Here is a 24,734-nt window from a genome sequence, read left to right on the forward strand (position 1 = left end):
GTTTAGTAATCCGTTCGCTCAGTTTAGTAATCTGTACGTACAGTTTAGTAATCCGTATGTACAGTTTAGTAATCCGTATGTACAGTTTAGTAATCCGTATGTACAGTTTAGTAATCCATTCGCTCAGTTTAGTAATCCGTTCGCTCAGTTTAGTAATCCATTCACTCAGTTTAGTAATCCATTCACTCAGTTTAGTAATCCATTCACTCAGTTTAGTAATCCATTCACTCAGTTTAGTAATCCGTTCACTCAGTTTAGTAATCCATTCACTCAGTTTAGTAATCCATTCACTCAGTTTAGTTATCCGTTCGCTCAGTTTAGTAATACGTTCGCTCAGTTTAGTAAACCGTACGCACAGTTTAGTAATCCGTGCGCACGGATTTCCAGTGGCTGTTTTTTTTCTCCCACTGACCCTCGGCGGGCTCCGTACAATGACACCAATTTTGTTTAATATAACTGCTGTAAAGAGAAATGCAGAATTTATTTTTTATTAAAAAATTTTTTACCCTGCAATTAATTCTTTTATTCAGTTTAGAAATCTTTAAAGTAAACATCAAAATACATGCTAATTTCCAGGTTTATATTAAGATATTTTGCAATCATGCTCAGCTTTTACAGATGAATATAAATAAATAAACTCTTTATATTTTGCAATCATGCTCAGCTTTTACAGATGAATATAAATAGAAATAACTCTCTTCTTCTTCTTTTAGCTGTTTCTTTTAGGAGTTGCCAAGCGGAACATCTGTCTCCATCCTTACCCTGTCCCTATAGGACTGTGGTCTTTTCCTCTTTCCTGGCAGCTCTAAATTCAACACCCATTGTCCAAAAAAATCCACTCTTCCTCTTCTGCACATGTCCACTACTGTATGTCAGCCTTGCTTTAGCCTTACTGACTAATACAGTCTATCTCAGTCAAATTAATTCCAGTTAAACCAGGATAACAATCAAATAAAGTCAAGAGATTCTAAATATTAGTAAACGTACTATGCCTAATTGTATAAATAAATAAATAAATAAATAAATAAATAAATAAATAAATAAACGGTTTAACCAGGAAATTTTAACTGATACCATAAATCTTTTCTTTAGTTCAGTTCCCATAGTTGAAGGCGGCTGGCTCCCTGTTATTTTAAAAACAATAAGGAACTTTACATGTCAAACTGTAAACTCAATATTATAAAATCTCTACTGTATCCTGTGTCCCACTGTTAGGTGGAAAATGTAAAAGATGTCAGACTGTACAATGTCATTTGTACAAAAGGGCGCAAACATACAACAGAAATACAATCCATCTATCCACAAGAAAAATGTTGTTAAAATCATTCACGTTCAGAAGATGTAAAGGTCTGAATAATCTTTGAAGATAAACCAACAAAACTGCATAAAAATGCATAAAATTTAAATAATGATCATATCCAATCTTAAAGATGAGAAAATGGGAGACAGAACTGATCAAATATTGTATTTATGTGTAAATATTGAGCCTATTTTATTTACATCAATGCTAAGGAACAGAGTGAAGATCTTACTGTATTTACTGTATCATTTATAACGTTCAGATATTCGTTATTTTTTAAGTGTCATGCATGCTCTAATCATGGGATGCCTAAAATATGCTGTGCATGAATCTGACCAAATGCAAATGCCAACATTTGAATTTGCTTTTTAAAGCTAGAAATGATTTGTGTGTGTGTGTGTGTGTGTCTGTGTGTAACGTTACACCTGTCTTCTTCCATACAAGGAAGTGAGCGTGAAAGTGAATTAATGAATCCATGCAGGGCTGCTTTGACGGTGATGAAGCATTCGTGTCCTGCAGCCAAGTTTGCCGAAGCTCACCTGGACTCTGAGTCCTGCTGTCAGGTTCCATCTCCTTTCCCTAACTGGTGCCCCCAGCCCAGGGAGCGGACACTCTCTAACCTTTGAAACATTCTCAGTGGGCTGCATGATTCCCCTTGACATGGCTCATTTGCTCCTTCACAGCATTAGCATAACTACACAAACACCTTGTATTTAGTGGGCATGTGCAGACAGAGAGGAGTTAGCATTGTGGCTAATGCTACGATACCATCTTAGTTTTTCCCCGTCGGAGCTGAAATCTAATTATCATTAGGTTATTAAAAGAGCAAACATGATGAAAACATAATTTCAAGACGTTTTTGCATATTTACAAATGTGCAATGTTGATTGTTTAGAGAAAAAAACTTCTAGTTATGTAATCACTTTTTGTTTGACTTTGATGCCTCTCAGTAATATAGATGTGTTACATTTTTTTATTGATTACGTTGTACTCCTTTTACATGCTAACAAAACCTGAATTGAGGGGGAAACATGCAGAGAAAAATCCACACTGCTGCAATTTTTTTTCACCATGAAGTATTCTTGTTGTTGACATTCCTCTGGATATTTTTTTTTCTAAAAACAAAGATATTCTGCCACGTTTGCATCTGCTGTGTACATGTAACTATATTTGAAAAAGCTTTCCAAAGTGGAGACTTTTAAAAACTTAGTTTCAGAAGGATAGACGTGGACAGAAAATTCTGAGCATTTCCAAAATAAATAAATAAATAAATAAATAACAGCATATAAAGTAGTCCAGCAGTGAGCTGCAACATATTGTTTTCTATTACAAAACATTTTTAATGAAAAAAATAAATATTTTTCATATTTTATGATATTATGGGTGTAAGGAAATACTGATACTCTGAAATATCAAGATATTTCATTTCCTGATACTATATTGATTCCTAATTAACACTTAATAGATGGATGTTGGAAGAAGAAATGTGAAATACAAATGCAGTTCTCACTGGTGTTCAGTACTCCTGTGATTGCAAAAAGTAAACAGAATTTAATCAGATTTTATGCATGGTGTGCTCTTTGATATTATATTTTTTTTTTAATTAAATCTTTTGGGGAAAAAAAGACAATATATCGCCTGATTTACAGTATCACATTTTATCATATCATTCCTGTGACATGATATGTATCGTATCACCAAAGTCTCTCCAATACACAGCCTACATGATATACTGTACCAATTTTGCTCACTTACTAAGCTTTTTCTCAATCAAGAAATGAAAAAGTGCTAAATGGGTTAAGAGGAGGATAGTCTAGGGTTGGGCRATATGGATGAAAATGTATCACGATATAAACCTTCCATATCAGTCAATATTGATAATTATTATTTTTTGATTTATTTGTTTGGAATATGGACCAGGAGGGGAAAAAAGGCTGATTAATACTGCCAAACTGGTGACGCAAAGAGTGAGTGAGTTAGTTGATGCCACCAAGCTTAGCTGGGCCTCTGCCTACTAGGGTTGGGCATAATCGTATCGTGTGCAATTAATCGTCGGAAAAACATTAATCGATGACTTTTTGGCACTTGACGATTAATACGATTAATGCCACCAGGCAGAGTCCACTCGGTGCTCCTCTCCGCTTCAAATATGACGAATATTTTAAAAAAAGTTCTGTAATTGATTTATCAGCACAATTTAAAATTTGATGTATAGCCTGAAGTCTATAATTTTGACACAATTTGGAACGGATTTTTCCGAAGAGCAAATCTTTCCCACTAAATCGGTCATGTGACCAGGACATAAGGGTGTCCAGGGACTCCAAGGAATTAATCGTCAAATTAATCATTATCGGCTAAATACCACAATTAATCGTGATTACTTTGTTTGCCAATATTGCCCAACCCTTCTGCCTACGTCCCCCAGAATGCCGTGAGTTTCTGGATCAGAGTTCGGTGAAAATATCAATATTCTATTAAACACATATTCCATGGATACTGATCACATGTCGATCACATACTGTTACTGTTTTCTATTGGTTTTTAAAACGTGTCCGTTGCGATATTTTTATTGAGTTATTGCCCAGCTCTAAACAGGCTCTGACTCAATGCCAGAGTGGTCATTTTACAACTCTATGAAAATAATGAGGAAAGGAAAACTTGGTTTCTTAACCTAGGATTTCAGAAGTCTGTGGATTTAGTGACAACACTTACAGAGGACCCGAGTAGAGCCAAGAAGATGACACAGAAGATTGCGAAGCGCGCATCATCTCGAGCCCCATTTCCAATCCCCTTCATCTGCTCGACTGTCCTATTTTTTCCCCTACTTCACTCAAAGGGCTACTACATGCCACTCACACAGAGCCCAAAGTGAGACATCTTAGAGCTTCAATCAAACACGGCATTTGATAAACACCTCGAACGGCATGCAGCACCACCGCAAGGTCACCGAGCTCTGCTTGAAGCCCGAGAGAGCCACTCTCTGCGCTGGCAACACATGGCCTACTGCGCAACAAAGGATGAACTATAACACCACAACAACCTCCTCCGTTTTTGGCACTGAGAGGGTGAAGGAGATGTTCCGATAAGTGTTTCAATACTGAATCACGAGGAGATAAAGAGGCAAGTGGAGAGTGGGTGGGTGGAGGGTGCATGTTTTCTTTCACAGCCCTGAGCAGCATCCAGAGAACAGCCTTGGCAGCAATCCACGTGTCCCTTGGCGAGAGTGCTGCAGTCACATTACATTTCCCCTCTTCACTGGATCACTGTGTGCCCAGCCGACGCGCCCGTCCAGGACATGTCGAGTCCACTTTAGACTTTAGGCTCTCTGGCTCGAGCTAATCCAGCAGCTAACAAAGTGTAGCCGACTGCAGAGTCTATAATTGTGTAAATAATTCAGGTCATCTTTGAATGAATGAACAGAACGGCACACGAGTGTGTTTAGATGCTGATGAGAAGATACACATGCAACTTGGCGTACTGTAAACTGGGGTTGACAAAACAGGAAGGAAAAAAAAAAGCTCTGTTATGGCCGGAGGGCTTCTGTTCCGCATGCACACGCTCGCACGTTTACAAGGAACTGCAATCAAAACAGAGATGATTTACAAATCTTTGTACAAACAAACAAACAAAAAAAGTCACGATATATAAAAATAACGATTTTCTGTTTCTGCTTGATGATACCAACGGCCACACTGAAACTCACATGCGCCGCACACTCATAGTGTTGATCCTACATCAATTAATTTCATGAGTGACTAACTCGTGTTTGGTAACAAACTCCCAGTGGCTCTAGGCTTTCCTCACTCCCCACCCCCTCAAACTTACACCCTCAGAGAAATGGCACTGCCTGGGAAAAAGAAAATGAAAAAAAAAAAAAAAAACGCAGGATAATGAAATCAAAAGCTTTGTGCAAAGATTGCACAAGCTGTAAAAAGATAGTTACAGATCCAAGAGTTTTCATTAAGATGAACGTTTAGGATTTGATGCTTCTGCACGTGTCAGCAGCTTACACCCAGATGCAAAAATCTTCTGCATTTAGTTGACATTGTTAGAATATGTCCCATCTTATGCTGGCAAATTCTGCTACTTTTAGGAGACGTGTACAAGAAATGCGAGCACACTGAAGATGTTTTTTTTTCCCTCTACAGCTATGGTCAAGACTAAGCTATGGGAATTGTGGACATCCGAAAAGACCCTTTTCGAGAACCGTGACCATGTTGTCTGAAGTGTTGATTGCTTTTGGCACATGTAGCGATAGATTGCCTGCCATCTTTTCATTATTTCTCCAAAACCCCTGCGGAGAAAGGGCATGGAGATAGACTTGAGCAGGCAATGCGTAATTAAACTTTTCCCTGCCAGGTCATGTGCTGTTAAATGCTTCGCCACCACTTCTAATTACTTAACAGCGCATTCTAAAGGATACACTGTCAGCCGTCAAAATAAATGGTATTTGGTAAGGGCAGTGTGGCAGCATTGTCTCCTACAAGTGTCATCGGCTCAGTTGGACCAAGAGAGGCCTGAACATTATCTGACCCTGATTAAGAACATAGCACAAGTTAAGTGCATAACAAGCCTGGGTTATCACACCAGAGTTAAGTTTTTATATAGAGTGTAATTTCACAGTTTCCTGATCTCTGTGGCATTTGAATGCATATGTCCGACTGCAAGAGCTGTTTTGGTCCTTTGGACGTGYTCTACATTTATGAAATGTGAATTAAGGGGAAAGGTCCTGCATAAACCATGAAGCTGAACTTTAAGTGAGGGGACTAGCAGTGCACAACAGACCATTTCCAAAATAGCTAATACTTCTTCCAAAATGCAGCTGCTTTACAATTTAAAATTCAAACTTGGACCAACTGCTTAAGGTGAAGTGGGATGGCATAATCATTGTTTTAAAAAGTGCAGAGTGAAAGGCAAACTGAGCAGAATATTTTAACAAAGAGACTCTTGAGGTATCTAGACTATAAAAAGATAGAAATCCTGCCCACTGTCACGTTCAGGCTCTCAGGAACTTTACCAGAAACCTCAATGATGGGACACCCTCCTATGAACTTGTGTGTGAATTAGTAAAACTACAGTGGACAAGATGTGTGAGTGTATGTGACATTTTAGCTTTTATTTATTTATTTTTTGGTGGCAGCACCACCTTTGCTTACCCCCAAAGTAGGAGCCATCTGAAAGCTTGGTCTCTTTATTCCCTTTGGTTAGTACGCTGACGACTCCATGTTGGATGAAGTACATTTTCTTGCCAATTGTGCCCTCCCTGATGATGTAATCGCCAGGCTGGAACACCTCAAACCTCAGCTTGGTGAGCATGGAGGTGACAAAATTGGGGTCTGCATTAGCGAACAGAGGCATCGACGCGACCAGCTTTCGACAGTTAAAGTTGATTATTTCCTGTTCGGATAGAACAAAGGTGGGAAAGAACGTTAAAAAAGCAGAAATGAGGCGAAGATTTCACAAAGTACATTGACCAGTCACAATTTCGGACAAGATGGACGTTAGAAAGGTAAGCTGAGTATTCCTCTTTTGTTACTCTCTACCAATTACTTGAGATACAGTAGAGTAAAATGTTAGCACATGCAAATTTAACAAAGAATGTTTTTGAATGCGTCACCAGGCCAYATGCAGCAAACAACGACACAAACACTTTGTCCCACCTCTCGTAACGGCTCATTCAGCTCTCCCAAGATGCTCTCTTCATCAAACATCTTGCCCTGGTAACGGTGCTCATAGTAATCGTGGATTCTTTGTCTCATATCGGCCGGCAGTTTGTGGAAGGACATGTACTGCTCAACCTGTTTGTACTGCAAAAACACAAAGACATCAGGCAATTCGATTACTGAAAGGTAATAAATCAGTCTATACCCCAACTTAACTAAATGGTTAAAGAAGTTTTCCCTCCTTTTTCAAAATCAAAATCAAAATCAAATCAAATAAAACGAAAGGCAGCAGAAGAATAAATTTTATAATATCTGCCCCTTTTTTATACCCAAAATATGTTCAAAAGAAAAGTAAATTACGACAAAAATCAAAACAACTGAAAACACACAAAAAACTAAAAACATAATTTAAAACACCAACTCAAACAGCAATTTGCATGAATTAACTTATACTTCTCCATATTTCTTTAGAATACTACAGTAGTTCTTATTATTCTCTTCAATATATACAAAGATCTGGCATTTTTAACCTCATCTTCCATGCTGTTCCACAATCTTATTCCCTGGATTAAAGTGGATCGCTCCTTCAGGCTCGTACGAAACCAGGGTTTCACAAACATTTCGAATCCCTTAASATAATAACAGCTCTCTCTTTTAACAACATTTGTTTGAATGTTGGAAGGTAACACACCTTTATGAGCTCTGTACGTTAACAGCAAAATATTATAATCGACCAAATCATAGAATTTTAATAATTTCAATTCATAAAATAATATATTCGACGGATGGCTGTAATTTTTTCTAGTAATAATTCTTAGTGCTCTTTTCTGTAAAATAAAAATAGGATTTGTGATAACTTTTCTAATTACTCCCTACCATTTAGATCTGATAAATTAATACTTAGTGACTGGATGTGTACTACAAGCTTTTAACGTTTCGGCAAATAATTTTCTTTAAAAAAAAAGTTAGGCTTGATCCCGAAATTATTGCTACATACTGTACATCATTTTCCCTTTCTTAAAAAATAAAAAATAAAAGGTTGTTAAGCAATTGTATGATCCTTTCTATATAGATCATCTGTGATGAACTGGTAACATGTCTGAAGTGTGCCCTGCTTCTCACCCAAAGACTGCTGGAAACATACACCATCTCCCCACAACCCTTCACAGAAATATTCTCATGGCTTTAGTCAGTGGGCATGATTGGAATAATCTGGGATGAAATGAATAAATATGTGGACTGAATAGTAATTAGAGCGAGTGTACTACATTGGCATAAAATAAATGAAGTTCAGCAGCACATTGTTGGATTTGTACTTTTTCTGTAAAGTGTCCTGAGATGACTTGTTTGTGAATTGATGCCTTCTATGTGAAGTGAATTGAAGTGGACAGTGCTGCAGGACAAATCCACAGTCGTCAGAATCAGCTGCTGCTGGGATAGGAGAGATGATAAAAATGGAGACAGAAGCATGAGCCCTTTTCTTGATTTGGATTAGGTCTCTTTGACTTTTTTTGCTTCTTCTCTCAAAAGTCAAAGTGTTTCCAGATCACAGCCTGCATACCGACTCCTTGAAGAAAATGTCCCACTGAGAAAGATYTGAATGTAATGAGATGGTTGTAAATGTCAGAAAGTCAAGCAGACTTAAAAACTCACACATTCTAATGCTAATTTTTCGTTTTAAACTTTGTTAGAAAAACAGGTAAAGCTATTGTTTTTTAAGGCTAAAGCTATGATGACTATCATAGCTCCAGTTTGTATGAACATGTGTTTGTTTTGTTACAGTAAAGACTCTGTTACATTTATTTAAAAATGGGCTTTCAGGAGGATTTTTATTAACTGATAAGAATTASAAGCAGTGATGCACATCAAAGCCCACTGAGAATCTAGGAAATAATARCAGATGAAGTTCTTGACCTAAAAGAAATCAAGGAATGAAAAAAAAATACATTCATGGTGCCAGAGTGGAGGTGCTCTTTGATCACTGCCAACAGCCTTTCCACTGAATGGTGCGTTTGACCTCAGAAGTCTACGCCTGTGTCGTCTGACACTACTACACGAGTCGCCACTCATCTTGGAGGAAACATCAAAAGCATGTCCTTGTGCAGATAAAGCACAATGAAATAGGGCAGCTGGCTTATTCAAGTCAGTTTGCTTTGGTGGATACATGAGAAATACAGGAAACGAGACCCAGAATGTGATTCTTTAATATCAAATATAGAGACACACAAAACCGTGTTCATTAAATGTTATCAGAGTCTAACATGGGTGACATCATCTACCCTTGACCTACTGACAAGTTGCTGGTTTTGTAATCTTCCTTTCTGCAGCAGCCTCTTTCATTTCCTGCAACACTTAGATTCCATTTTTCCCTCCCTCTTTGCCAAATTTAGATGAGATTTAGTGGATGTTTTGACCAGAGCCTTTGAATCTCTCACAGACAGAGAAAACAATCTGGAGTCACTCTGTGCATGTTGATGATGCAGCTCCCTCAACTGTCACGGGTTAGCTGTAAAACTGCTACAAACCCCTGAGTGTATTATTAGAGCAAAAGATTCAGCAGATTCAGCAGACTGATTATGACAAACAATGAGTAATATCCTACATCTGATCAGTTATACGTGTGTAAGTTTCTTTTAAGGACTGTATTTAGAAACAGCACTTTTTGTGTAAGGAAATTAGTGTTTGGTAGATGTTTCTTTATTGTAACAATGCTTCTAGGCAATATTTTTTTTACTATTGGAAAGCCTGTTAATTTCCTTTTTAAATGGTTCCACATTTGTAAGGAACATGCATTTATGGGATGAACAGCTTAGTATGTGGGTTGCGCACATAAAAAAAAGCCAAATCTTCTCTGTCAAACAGCTTATTTTGATGTTGCTATTGACACTTGTTTTGAGCTTCCAGGTGCTGCCAATCAGGTGCCTGCTAYAAGATTTATTGCCAAGCAGCCTTGTTACAACAAAGAAATAATCTAACAAACACAACATTTTCTTACTTTTGTGCTAAGCACATTTATTAAAAAAAATGTTGTAGGGATTTTAGATTCTGTACGCATACACAGAAAAAAAAACAAGTGTACAAATTTTCAGGAAAAACACATTTTAAAAAAATGAAATGAGAACCCCTGTGTTTTTCCTGATCATCCATGCAGTTAGTTTTAGAGCAATTTAAAGAAAATGGCTTCATAAGTCTGACAAAAAATAAATAAATAAAATAAAGTGCATWTGCAAATAACTGCTTTTATGCTTCCACTCATTTAGCCATGAAACTACAGTTTTACAGTTTTACACATCTGGCCCCACAGAGAAGATGACAGGTATAACCCACAATTTGTAAGTTGTCAAAACATGGTTATCACAGCACGGTGCTGTGCTTCAAGGGCCTGAGTTATCGTCTTCTCCAGAATGTCTTCTTCTTACGTTCATTAAACATAAATGTATTCATGTCTGCAAAGCTTTGTGGTAAATTATGCTTTGATTCTTTTAGCACAAAAGGGTATTGTTCAAATGAACAAATGCAAGACATTGCTCAATTGCATCTCTGTGAGTATATCTGTATTATAAAGAGTACATAAAAGGGCTCTTGAAATAATTTTAAACACACTAACCCACTGCTCAGTCACAAAGGAAGAGCTGACAGGGATACAAGGAGTCTCATCACAAGGATGGAGCACTGTGATGGCTCGATAAAAGCCTCTTTGACAGGAAATTATCTTATTGCTGCACAGAAGCTATCATGAGTCCAACAGGAAGATCCTCCCATACTAGCCATATATACACACTATAATAAAGGTATTATAGTCAGGATTTGGTGTATTTTTACCATCCGATTTCCTCAGTGCTTTTAGATGGCAGAGAAGCTAAAAAAAGTGCCAAATGATAAATATTTAATCAGTTTTTTTCTTTTCTTTTTAAAGTAACCTTTTGACCAGGACATCTATTATCTTTGCAGAATGATACGCTAATATTTGACTGAGGTTGTGGAATAATGTCAGCAACTTTTATTTTCACTTTATATAGTWTCTCTACCCTCCTCCCAAGTACATAAATAAATACATGAGATCAGTTCAATTCTAGCATTTTTTACATTTAAATATAGAATATTAGTATAAATATAATTTTTACTGTAAAAAATGTGTTGAAATTTTAAAACTGATGATGTAAGACAGTGATAAACAGTTCTTTAAAATTTTGGAAGTGTTGCTGTCAAATTTTTAAATATGCATTATTTATTTATTTAGTTATTTAGAAGGCAGGAAGATATAAAAGTGAAAACTTTCTTTTTTGTTTTATTGTAAAAAAATGTTCCGTTACCTTTCCTACTTTTCTATTCTGTCCCTTCTTTTCTTTCATTATACATTTTCTTTTCCCAATTCCCTTCCCTCTCAAGCATATTTCTGAGCAGATGCATTTTTTTTTACCAAATAAACTATGAATAATTCATTTCCTCAAAGATGTGTCAGCCACTTAATTATACTTTCTAAACATTTATTTTTCTTCCCAGTTTTAGTTTTCTTCCTCCCCAAGTTTCTGATGTACTGTCAAAGGCCATGGGTCAACTGACCTGCAGACTTTAAGGCCATCATTATTTTATGTCACAATTATATTATTCTAAATGATAATAATGACATTTGCACCTATAAAACTATATACATTAAAAGTGGCAATTAAAGTAAAACACATATAAGACAATGTTTGTCAAGTGTCGTCAACACAGCAGTGATAAATGTGACAAACTCACAGAAGGTAATTTAACAAAAATTAGTATTTATTTTTTCATCTGTCAGGTCCAAATGACTTAAAAATACTGTAAAGCAGAATGAGATTTAAGGTCTTTAAGTTCTCCAGACCTGTGTTCTTTGCCTTACTGTGTGGCTTTACCTCTACAGGACAAAACCAAGTCTGTTATTACCTCCGCCAAGGGTGAGGTAATATTTTCGGTCGTGTGTGTCTGTCTGTCCGTCTGTCTGTCATTCTGTCCGTGGACAACATTACTCAAAAACCTGTGGACGGATTGTCATGAAATTTTTAAAACATGTGGATACTGGGCAAAGGAACAAACCAATAAATTTTGGTGATGTTCCGGATCACGATGCAGATACAGGAATTTTTTTTTCTTTGAACACTCCGACATCAGCAAAGCTGTGATGCTTTCACATGGCGTGGGTGTGAAAGTGTCCAGCAGGTGGCACTGTAGTATTGGTGTGCCCCTTTGTAACTCTATTACAGGATGGGGGAAATTGGTCTTGGCGGAGGTTTGCGCACTCCGAGTGCTTCTAGTTGTTACATGAAATCAACTTTATTTATGTGGTGGTTTTTAAGGCCTTGAAAATGACAAAACATACCGCAGATGTCGAGAGTTCTAATGCCCCTTTTCCACTAGTGCCACTTAGTGTAGTGTCGGAGCGGTCGGTGTAGGTACGGGTCGGACCGATTGGTTTTCCACTGATGTTCCAGTCCAGTTCCAATGGGTGTGTTTTGGGAGGTTGGTGTTGGTGGTTTTTACGTATTTTGAATAAAAATTAATGAGCAAAATGAGAGATGGAAACACATTTGATGAATAACTTTTGAAATTTTAAACATTTGCAAAAATTTTGCCAATCAGTGATGAACAGTGTTCTGACRTCGCATTTTGGTGTCAGCTGGGGCCAGTTGGAACCACAATGAAGTAGGTACTAAAAAAGTGCCGGTTCCATGGATCTGGCCTAATGGAAATGGCTTGGAACCATACCGAACCGTACCGACACCACACTAAGTGGCACTAGTGGAAAAGGGGCATAAGATTTTTTGATAAATTCCCAGCCTAAAAACAGAAATTGCATATATTTCCTTATTGATTGCAAAATTATCACCTTCATTTTTATACAGCTCTATGACAGCTGTCAGAATAATTGGAAGATATGGATGGATGGATGGATGGATGGATGGATGGATGGATGGATGGATGGATGGATGGATGGATGGATGGATGACAACTGTAAGAATACTGTATATATAAATGTTTAAAAAGTAGAATTATTAAGAAGGAAAAAAAATTCACACTGATGACTGATTGCATTTTCTTAAAGGTTTTGATTGGGGGAATTGAATTAGGGGCGCAGATGATCTCCAGAGGCCCTCATCCCCCTCAAATAATCAGCTTTGGGCCTCTTATTTACTATTCCCCAAAGAGCATTATTTAATTGCTTAGTGTTAATTAGAGATGTAAACGGGTGGGCCTACAGCATCCCATTGCCATTTACTTTTAAAGCCATTTGGGACTGGCTTGCCACAACATGCCATCTCCTGGGCATCGCTGATTTCATCATCAATTGCGAACAACAAACAGAACATCGTCCCTGTTATCCTTCGCGGAAGTAAATCAAAGAGCTTCTGTTTGGAAAGTGGGACTACGAGCAACTCAAATCACCTACAGATGAATGGGATTATCCCTTTTTTGTTTTGGTGTTCCTTTATTCGTCTGTGAAGAGTTGTAATGACAAACAAGGAGCAGTTTACAGAGAGCCAGAGTGGCAGACGCACATTGTGCTGTACGCACACAGTCACATGTGCAGCCATCTTGTGTCCCCAGTCTGTCTGAGTGATAAAGGTTCTCAACGTGCCTGAGACAAGAAGAGAGGAATTCTCTGGGGAATTAGCCAGATGCTGAATCCATTATAGCTCACAATGTTATTATAATGTGTTCAGATAACATTCTATTGTGAGTAAAATATTAATATCGTTGCTTCGTTTCAAGAGTCTATCTTACATGAGTAACAGTCTTCTTCTATAAAGACAAAAAATAGGTCAAAGGGAGGAGAAAGCTGTCAGGGCTGCAAAAATGATTCATTTTGTGTATATAAATTCAACCTTTGTTTAAGCAAATGCTCCTGCAACATGTGAAAGTGTACAATATCTACTAGCAAAAATAAATAAAAAAGGGGAGCTTGCATGTAGTGCCACCATGGCAGCGGTAAAAGCCAACAGGCAATTTTCTCTGTCCACTAATGACAGACTTCTGTGCTTCATGGGTGGGGGTTGTCGGTTGGCTCACTACTCACTTAAACATAGCATCAAACATACGGTGTGGAGTCATGGTTTGTGAAATAATGATGCAAAGTGCAGCTTTTTCTGAACAAATGTTCAAGTATTCCATCACAGTCGTTTTGCTGAGGGACATAAATGGTTACAAAACAAAATGACAACAGTTAAAGTCATGCAACTGCTACATGTTGAGCCCGGAAGTCCTTTATGAAAATAATGATTCATGTCAGGGCATAACTTGCTATATTACCAATGACGTAAACTGGTAAGAGTAGAGAGTTTGAATGAAGACAAGACATGACATTATCGTAGTAATGTTTTTTTTTTATCTAAAGCTTAAAACAAACCCAGCGTCATTCTATAGGTTTAGTTCTGTTTACTCACCACAAGCAGATAAAAAATCAGTTTATCGAGTGAAAACATGAGCAAATAAAGTTATTTATCTTCTCAATGTGGGTGACACTTTAATCCCTTTCATGTTTGGTTGGTTTATTCCTCATAGCATAYGTCCTGCTCTCAAACAGTTCAGGCATTTTTCACATTCTACTCATTTAAATAAAATTTTATTTAAAAAAAACAGCGTACCCTTTACCCTATTTGACAGAAAGCTGTGTTTGCTTTTCTTTTGGCTGATCACTTCAGCAGAGGTCACCACAGCAAGTGAACTCGCTTGAAAGATTTAAAGATTGTTTTGCACCGAATGGCCCCTTCCTGAAGCCACCTGGGTCAGGGTTGGCACTGATCACCAAGCTACTTCGACCCATTTCACACACAAAAAACAAGAAAACTATTTTCCTACATACTTTTTTTTTACCTGTGCACTGCTGGCATTCCTTTACAGGCTTGTTGTTGTTTTTATGGTCGACCCGCAGTGGGGATTCAATGAAACATTTCCATCTAAATATAAAAAATCACTTTGATGTCACCTCTGCATGCCAACTGGACAGATGGCCTTTCATCTGAACCATATAGCCATGAGAGCTGTGCGCTCAGTTTTTTTTTTTTACACCTCATTTAAAGAGGATGAACACAGAGCTGCCATCAGCATCACATTAAAACCAACAACAAGTTAGATCTGGCAGTGATGCTGTTTGAATGTTTAGCAATGCACTGTCACACTTCTTTTCCCTGAATAAACATTTGGTTAGCTGCTGGCTAAGCTTCAGCATTGTACACAGTATATTTCTAATACATATTTAAAACAGCTGTCCAATGCAGCACCATGTCAAAAAACTAACCAAAGATTGCATTTCTTTTAAAAATAATCAAATAATGAAATTTATTCATGTCTGATCTGTTGTGTTTTATCCTTTAAAATTTGCAGTGAAACTTCTGACTAAGGTCCTTTTATAAAATAGATATTAACAGTTTCAAAGTGGGTTACTTACAAGTTTGTAAACACTTTATAAAGCATTATTGAAGTATAAGCAGTATTGAACTGGTGTACATGTGTTTTATAGATTTTATAAAATGTTTTCCTTTACGCTTTATATTTTCTTTATTTGTTATATTTTATGCTTATTGCACCTTTACACTGAAGCAAATTCCTAGTCTGTGAAGCCTGTTCATTGACAATGGTATTAAAACTGATTCTGATTAACAATCATTTATAAAACATTTACTTCTAAGTTATCATTTAAACGTTAAAGGTTACGCTTTTCGGCAGCATCAAAAATGGTACTTTTAGGTGTAATTTACTGCTAGCTTTTTAGGTTAGTTTTAATCAAATAACCTTACATGACAAAAACAAACTTATCTACAAATATTCAGTGCTTTCATGAAGGTCACTTTCAGACCATTGTTCAATTTTTAAATCTACAATATGAAGAAATTATTAAAAATTCAGCATTTGATCTTGCCAAAAAAGGACCTTGCTATGCTGTATAAACAGTGTTTTTAGCTGTTTTATGAATGATTGGCAATGCTTCATCAAGTGTTTACAAACTCATAGGTAATATATTTATAACACATTAATAAATACTTAATATTATGTATGTTTGGGATATATTTGTTAACAGAGCTTGGAAAACAGATACGTTTGAAACTAGATATGAAACAAAGAAAAAAATATTTAAAGTCAAATCAGAATATATTCAGTTAGCTATAAAATATTAAAACCTACAATAAATCCTTGTTTAAATACTAAATCTTTAAATCTTTTGTTTTGATAACATCTATAAATGTCATTAAAAATAAACAGGATGCCATATAAAAGAAATAAAAGACCATTACTAAGCAAAATAACATCCCTTTATCTAAACCAAATACTTCTGTTGTTTCATGATAGAAACAATAAAAGCTTCTGAGTTTTAATTAGTGTATTGAGCTTTTTATTTGATTACTTTTAATTGGCATAAATTATTAAAAGCTCAACCAGGCTACATAATATTGTTTTTTTTTTTCAAGTAAAGTCAAAACGTCTTGTTTGAAAGCCTGGCATTATCCTCTGTTAGATAAGCCCACTTTAGTTGTGTGCATCAGTAAGAATATTAAATAAGTACTTTTGTGTTTTGCATTAAAGCCTGGGTTTATTTATCGTGAATAAGTCATTGTGGACGTCATGGGGAACAAACAGGCATAGAGTTATAATCTAATTTGTACTGGGCTGATGAAACCCAGTGGTGGCGGCTCAGTCAGCAGGTTTCTCTTCGGTTTGAGTTCTCGGAGTTCCTGCAGACAGAAGCACCTGTCCCTGACGTGACAGACCAACAGACATTTGAAAACTGCCACCTGTCTTCTCAGTAGTGCAGGGATTGCTCAATTCTTGAGCATGTGGATTACAGGAATTAGTCGAACATGGAAAATCTCCAGGAAGACGATCTCACTGTCAAACAGCGGGGTGAACCCCATGAGTAGAAAGGTGGGAGTTTATTGGTCCAAACAAGACAACTGTCTCCTACAGTGAGACAAATATGTAATGATGGTGGACTCCAGAGTGTCTTATCACTGAGCCTTGTGAGGAGAAAATAAAAAGTGGGAGAGAGTCCACACTTAAAAATTAATTGCAGCGCTCAGTAATAACCTTTTGTGCAGACACACACTCGGGGGGGAAAGTGGAGCACGAGGGGGATTCTTAAGGCGCCTCGGGGGGTGATCCAAGAGATGGGAGCTGGTGGCCTGAGCGGCCCGTGCTGACTGGTGCTGAGGCAGGGCCAGCTGTTCCGTTCACTTGGCAGCATGTGTGATGTATGGAGCTGGTTTTACTCTCCACTCATTAAACGGTTTTCTAAGATCAGGGGGTTGTGTTTGTGTTTTACTGTTAGGATTTTCTACCTTAGCATCTGTTGAAAATTTATCAAAGAAAAAAATGTATCAATAAGTTTTTTTTTTTTTTTTTTTGCTATTCATCCCTGAATTCATAAAGTGGTTATTTTTCCTGTGGACTTTCTCTCCTTTTTGAAGACGTACCACTACACACTTATTACCTCATCTAATCTGCTCCTCTCCCTGTCTGCCTGCATCTCTTTCTTGCCCTCTTTCACTCCGATTTTCCCACTTTCATGTAGGTGCGATTTCTCGAGCCTCTGCTCTCATTCTCCAGGGGTCATTCTCTCTTGTCCCCACCTTGCTGTGGACGGTGGACACCGTGGCAGCCCAGAAGCTCAGCTCATTATCGCCCACGCTGGGCCCACAGAGGCCACGGCAGTGTGGGAAACGCCCCAGCCTTCGTAGCTGACCATCAGAAGGCGCTGAGCCCCTTTTTGTCCCCCTTCTATGCTCGTTTGTGTTGAAACATATAAATATGTTGTAAAAATTGTTTAATAAGCCATAAAACATTACAGCAAGGATATTTTCACAGCTCAMGATCATGCGACTACCATTTTTATTTCTTCAAAATGAAGTAAGACAGTAGAGTCACCAGCAAAAAGAATAGTCTTGACTCACCTTCTCCTGGTACTGTCGCCGAGATGAGTCCAGAGACTGGATTAGTGCTGTGGCATGGCCCACAAACATGGCATAACAGGTTGCCCCCACGATCATGCTGAGGATGGTCAGCCAGACGTCCGTCATGCCTACTGGGGGGTACATGCCGTACCCGATACATAACATGTGGCTCATAGCTTTGAAAAGTGCGTAGGAGTACTGCTGTCCCCATGTGTCATTCTGAATGGAACAGAAGAAACGGGGTGAGTTAGGGGTGAGTGGGACACACACTGGTTCTCCATCAGATTACTGTGTTGATTACACATTAAAGGTCAGTGATTAACTTAACAGCACACACACATACACATCCAATAACTTAGCACAGAACTAAAGGCAGTTGTCAATTTCATACAGCTTGAGTTCAGTGCAGAGAAGCTGGCAGGGCAAAACATACTTTTCATTGTGCAGACATTTGGAGCGAGCAGACGTTTGGACAAAAGCCTGAAAGCGAGCCTTGAGAACGGGCAGAAAGAGTGTGAGACACTGGAGGCTTCCGGGACAGAAAGTAGGTCAGCTATTTAGAAAAATGTGACTTCACTGTGAGTTTTCTCATTTGTAGATAAATTGCTCCTTTTGCTTTAGTTCCCAATGGTGGTTCATGGCGAATCAATATCAACTCTCTCCTGGGGGCAACATGTCCAAATTGCTTTCAAACTCATTTCCACTGCAGAAAAGCTGTGACAGATAGCAATTTTATTGTTGCCTACCTGAAAGGTAAGAGGCAATGACCCGGGATAACAACAGCACAGTTACTGTTTAAAAAAAGGCCTTCTCCTCCTTTTAATTACACTCAGGCTGACTGGGAGGGAGTCYATCACTTATAACAACCTTTGTTTCTTCAGAAAATGTGAGAGCAAAACACAAGGAGGAGCTCCAAACAAAATTTAGAACATTTTTTTTGTTTGTTTAATAAGTGAAAACTATTTATTCTTTACAATGTAATTGATTAAATAGTGTTTATTATGTGAAAGAAGTATCTGTWCACACGCAGATTTTTAACACAAATTATGAATGCATCGACTTGAGATCATATAAATTAAAATCATTAAACATATGAAATCATATCCCAGGATCATATCATAAAAACACATGGTGACAAAAACATTTAACTTTATTTCTAAAATATTGTACTCAAATAATATATATCATACATATTTAAATAAATCTAGGATTTGATTAAAGGTTAAGCCTTTAGGGATTAAAAATGGTTTGTAAAACAGGAGGATTTTGTCAGTGTTAGTTATTTTAGATGTGTTTTATGGTTTAGGACTAGGTTTTTTTATTGACTGCTAAATAATAATTTACTGTTTTATGCTGGCAAAATTAGAGGAAAGATATTTAGTGGAAAAATGTATTTTTCTTCCATTTTTTCATTATTTAATGTGTTTAAAACAGAATTTAACTAAACGCATTCATGTTAAACAGGCTGTAATGTGGTGACTGGTTGGAACTTAAGCAATACCAGAATCCCAGCACGGCATCCCTCACCTTAGTGCATATCTGTGCRTGAATGAATAGAAGCTAAAATTAGAAAAAAAGTTTCCAGCATCTCTGGGGAAGCACTTTTGCAACATCTAACTGTTGTTTTGCTTAACTATAAGAGAGGCAGACTCAGTGAAACAAGTGAGCCTGTCAGGAAGGCAGCGAGGCAAGATAAGCTAAGAACATCGTATCTTGAGAGACGTAACTACCCATGTGACATCCGTTCTGGTACAGAGAGTTTAACTTACAGCAGAGCACAATCTGCTTCTTGTATGTCTGAAACTTGGCTTCTTTGAATGTTTGATTTTATGGTTATTCAAGTCCCGAATTACTCTAAAAAATACATGCGAAAATCTAGATAAGCAATACAAAGCATGTAAAGTGACTCTGTTCAAGTGTTTTGTTTTAAAATAAAAGGATTTTAGGCAAATAACAAAGATAATCTTTTGCTGAACAATAAAAAATGGCGAAAGCAAGAAGCTTATAGAGAGAAAAGTAACAAGTGTTTTGTTTTACAATAAAAGGAATTTAGGCAAATAACAGAGATAATCATTTGCTGAACAATAAAAAAATGGCAAAAGCAAGAAGCTTATAGAGAGAAAAAGTACTCCACTTTAATGTCACCAAGGGATATATTCATTCTGGCACTCCTATTTCACAAAACAAAGACTTAAACATTATGGGTTGTCCCTTATGGCATTTATACTCACATAAATACTGATAAAACAGCAGTTAAAGAACTACTCTCCTCAGCTGTGTTGTTTAAAAGTTGCATTTATGTTGATTTATTGGTACCCAGATGCCCATCTGACAAAAGCTGACAAAAACATCAGAGTAACACTCTTCTGCAGCATGCAGTGCTCACATGAAGCCAGCTGTGGTTAGTGAAACGCACATCAGATATAACCCAGTGCACTCCCATAAACTAATAAGATAAAACTCCGTAATAAGCCGGATGTAAACAAATGTTCCACTCCAGCATCTGTTTGTTGGAGAACAACAAAGTTACAAAATAAAAAATAAAAATACGCACAGCTCTCTGGTAACTGTATGATCAAATTCAGCTAATACGAGGATAAAGCCTGCCTGTCATACTCAGAAAGATTGATTGCCACAAACACGTCTTCCTTACACAAAGGTCTCCCGAGAAACAAAATTATCAGCAAACTGAATAAATGGGGGCGAGCGCAGTACATAAATATCTCTGATTTGGGGATTTAAAAATGACAGTTATGCTATTCAATCTTTCCCAGGAAGCTAAAGGGTTTCAGTGCTGTAATTACTGACGCTGATGGATGACACAAGACAGCAGCCTAATCTGATTTGACCAGGAGGCCGCGGGACTGTGCGCAGAGAAGAACTTACCACCATCTTATTTTTGGACACCCAGCAGTCGGCGGGAAAGTCCTGCAGCATGGGCACCAGGAACTGGAGGCAGCCGTCCCAGTGACACAGCAACAGCATCATCCCGATCAGGTTGACTATTCGCACCATGGCACTGGCCAGGTCATAGGTCATGTGGAAGATCTGAACGAAGAAAGCAGGAAACGGGTTAGGGTGATGACTCAACCTGCTTATTCTCAGTCCCTGAATTCTCCCCGGACCGCACGAGACGTACGCATCCTCGAGGAAGATGTGTAGTCTCAACAAGCGGCACGATGTTCTTTGGCTCTTTTCTTTGCCTTTGTCGTGTAGATTGTTGCCGGTGCTGGGATTAGACGTGCGTGCCCTGCTGACAAATATGAGCTGGTGGAAGGAGACGTTGCTGTGTGTCCAGCGGTTCACCGGGGCACGGTCAGCATACATTAACTGGGACCAGAGCAATACCTTCCAGGGGCTGCTGAATCACTTTTATCATCAGCTGCTCTGCCAAACTCAATAATGCTACAAGCAGAAGTGGATGTGCTCCAGGAGGGAGCGTGCTCACTGGGTTTGTTAATCCTTATGATAAACATACTCATAAGGAGCTGCAGGACTTCGAGACTTTAATGGCCTCAATCATACAAAAGGCTTTTAATCCCATTGAAGACCATAGTGTGCACCGCTAGCCACTCTGCTTCTTATTAAAATCCACTTGGTGCCCTTAAAGGACTCATGAGTGAGAGAGAAAATTCCAGCTTCACTTTGTTGCTCAGAGGTAGTTAATATTGATGAAAGAAGGTGAAAACATTCTCGACACTGTGATTTGAACTTAGTGTCTTTTCCTAACTGCTTATTGTTGCATTTCTAGCTGAATGCCCTCAGATGAGAGTGTGTATCTGTGTATTCTCTCTCTGTACAAACAAAAAGAGGTTAGCAGGAGCTGATGTCTGATGTACCACTTGTTACTGCATCATCAAATCGCCTTCATTTTGTTCTGTCAACAAGGGAGGAAGGTCAGGGTTATACTCAGAAACTAAAACGGACAAAGACTTATTCACTCATAAAACGCAGTGTCCTTGTTTCACCTCTGTCTCTTCCTCAAACTGTTTCGGTTTAAACTAGGAGTGTAAGAAAATATCGATACACTGAAATATCGCGGTATTTCATTTCCCAAAACTGTATCGATATTCTAAAGCCCTGTATCGATTTTTTTATTAAGATTTAAAATGTCAACTTTCCTGCCAGCCGTTCATTTTTATGTTGTAGTTCAGCCTCTGACCACTAGTTGCAGCAGTGAGCCAGACATTTGGCTCCTCTATCTCTTGAGGTAGAGGCCATTGTTAAGTGTTGGGTGACCACATTGTAAATTAATATTAAAAACTAAAAGATGCAAAAAATATATTTTCAAAATATTTATTGTCAAGTTTAGTCTAATAATTGAAAACATGGATGAAATATGAAACAAATAAAATAAAATACATACAAAGCAGAACACAGCTAAATGTATCAAAAGTATGTCTATGTAATATTAGAATTTTCTGAGACAATGAATTTTGGTTTTTCATTTTTTTTTTCCAGTAAGAGGTTTTTATTTAATACAATTTTTGGACAAAAAAATCGCAATATATCGCCTTGCTTACAGTATCGCAATATATCGGGATATATCGTATCGTGACCCCTCTGTCATGATATGTATCGTATCGCCAAATTCTTGCCAATACACAGCCCTAGTTTAAACCGTCACCTGAGCTGAACGATTCATTTAGCCGAAACATTTTCTTTCTTGACAAGTCTCCATTTTCTGCTTCTGTTTTACAAATTAACATTATGAATTCGCTTGTTTGTTTAAAGTAGCCTGCCTTTCAGATCGAGTCATTGTTACACGTGTTATGCAACGCGACGTCATCTGATGTCTGAATTCCCGATGGAGCTGTAACAGAGGTCCATGAGTTGAAAGTGTTAAATTCCCTCTGTGGTGAATGAATAAATTATGAAGACCCTCTCTCCATCTTTTGCACTGAGACTGATACATTTTTCATTTGTTAAATCGTATTTGCAGACAGGAAAGGGGAAAATCTCATGAAACGCAGGCTGCTTTTAAAACTGCAAGAGAACGCACATTTAAATACAGCTTTTACTCTGACAGATTCACATAAAACAATTGTGATTTTTACATTTGGACTTTTTACATCTATACAATCGTGCCTTTTTATGACAATATTAAACTATATAGGCAAAAAATTAGATTTAGAGGGAGACAGTTTTGTAGGCTTGCCAATTCAGCTGCTTTGAAAAATGGGACAGCTCCGCCAGGGGCGGGGCTTAATGACATAATGTGTCAATTGCAATGCTACCACACAATATATTTTTTTATTTATCCAACATTTGAGGTGCATCCACCTAAACAGGATCTTGTTTCTGTTTTTTTTCCATTTAGCATGATGGATTAAAATAAAGWTTTAATCAACACAATGTTTTTTTTCTATACAATCTTTCAGTTGCTGATGGCCCCAGTAAACAGAAGATTAAAGAAATGTAAACATAAACATATATGTTGTTGTGATTGTCAAACTTTTCTAAGCATTTCACAAAATAATTGTTCAAGCACAACATGTGTTATATGCATTTTATATGTTTTATATTGCTTATTTCATCCATGTTTTCAATGGTTAGGCCAAATGTGCCAGATGACTGCAGTTCAACAAAGGCTTGTTAATCAGTTATCAATTGAAATCTGATGTGTTGAAGCAGGGAAACATTTAAAACATGCAGGGCAGTGTGCCTTGAGGACCAGGGTTGAAAAACACTGGTCTAGGCATTTAATTTAAGACGGTACATTAGTAAAAAAAAAAACATTTGTATAATTCACTCAGTTAAATAGGTTGTTTGGCAAGAACACTAGGAAGACAGCCTTCCTAAAATTATTACAAAGGTGAGAGAACAAGCTGCAGAAATATATAAGGTGCAAAAAAATAACAAATTTATGAAAYGAGAATAATTTGGGCTCTTGGGCAAGTTTCTGTAGAAAAAGGTAGAAGAACATGAAGTGGTCAGTTCACTGACCTCTGCCATCAAATTAAACTTACATGTGACGTTAATTTGGTGCTGAAGACTAAAGATACGACGGCAAAGTTCTAATGGCTGTGTCCAGTAAATATAGTTCTGATGTTTTATTATTTTCTTGTAAGTATTCCAAACTTTTCAAAGTACAACACTTGGGCCTAACAACTACCTGCTCAGGTTCTTGGTTTAATAAATGGATTTTACTAGTAGCTAAAAAATTGCATTATGTGGCTTACATTTTAAACCTGCTAGTGTACTAAATACTATCAAACCACATAGTGTCAACACACTTCTGAAGCTGGATAAGTTCCTTTCAACATCTACCTGCATAATTGGAGTGATTTATTCCTATTTAACAAGAACTCCTGGTACATTCGTACGTTAGCTCTGCCCTCAAAAGACCTCTGTCACTTAGCTGCTGTGTGGAAAATAAAGCCTAAGGGAACTGTGACAGGTAATGCCATGCAAATCTCCAGTTTGTAACCCAGACTGTACTGTGAACTGTAGGAGGGTGAATTCCCTATCTGCCTTCACAGCTGCAGGCAATTCAAACACTGCCGTGCCAAGCAGGAACGGGCTTTTCGTTTCCCAAAAAGGAATGGGGTCCGAGTATATTCACTCCTCCTTTCACCTCTATTTTTATTACCTCCACTGGAAACAAAAAATATATACAGCCACCGACAGCAGGACCTCTGTGTTATTTAGTAATAAAATACATCATGAAACGTATGTGAACACAAACATGAAGTGTGTGTATGTGTGTGTTTGACTTTAGATGGACAGCAGTGCACAACACAGTGTTGCACAGAGGATGATGGATTGCTGACTACTTCCTTTTAATTGATAGGAACACAAAGTGAGCATGGCAATATTAGCATCAGCATAAACAGCAGCGCTTTGATTGATGAGAGCGCAGAT

The 24,734-nt window shown here is 37.6% G+C and overlaps 1 protein-coding gene across 1 annotated transcript in view; it reads right to left on the minus strand.

The window, feature by feature from the left end:
- The window catches only part of hcn4 (hyperpolarization activated cyclic nucleotide-gated potassium channel 4), a 79,677-nt gene that overhangs the window by 18,172 nt on the left and 36,771 nt on the right, over positions 1 to 24,734 (minus strand). Inside the window, exons 3-6 of the mRNA XM_014025547.1 lie at positions 20,757 to 20,918; positions 17,871 to 18,089; positions 6,961 to 7,107; positions 6,457 to 6,697 (exon numbers count right to left, since the gene is read on the minus strand). Coding sequence (XP_013881001.1) covers positions 6,457 to 6,697; positions 6,961 to 7,107; positions 17,871 to 18,089; positions 20,757 to 20,918 — 769 coding nt within the window. The remainder of the gene's footprint in view (positions 1 to 6,456; positions 6,698 to 6,960; positions 7,108 to 17,870; positions 18,090 to 20,756; positions 20,919 to 24,734) is intronic.

Source organism: Austrofundulus limnaeus, unplaced genomic scaffold (genome assembly GCF_001266775.1).
Source record: "Austrofundulus limnaeus strain Quisiro unplaced genomic scaffold, Austrofundulus_limnaeus-1.0 Scaffold483, whole genome shotgun sequence".
Classification (NCBI taxonomy): domain Eukaryota; kingdom Metazoa; phylum Chordata; class Actinopteri; order Cyprinodontiformes; family Rivulidae; genus Austrofundulus; species Austrofundulus limnaeus.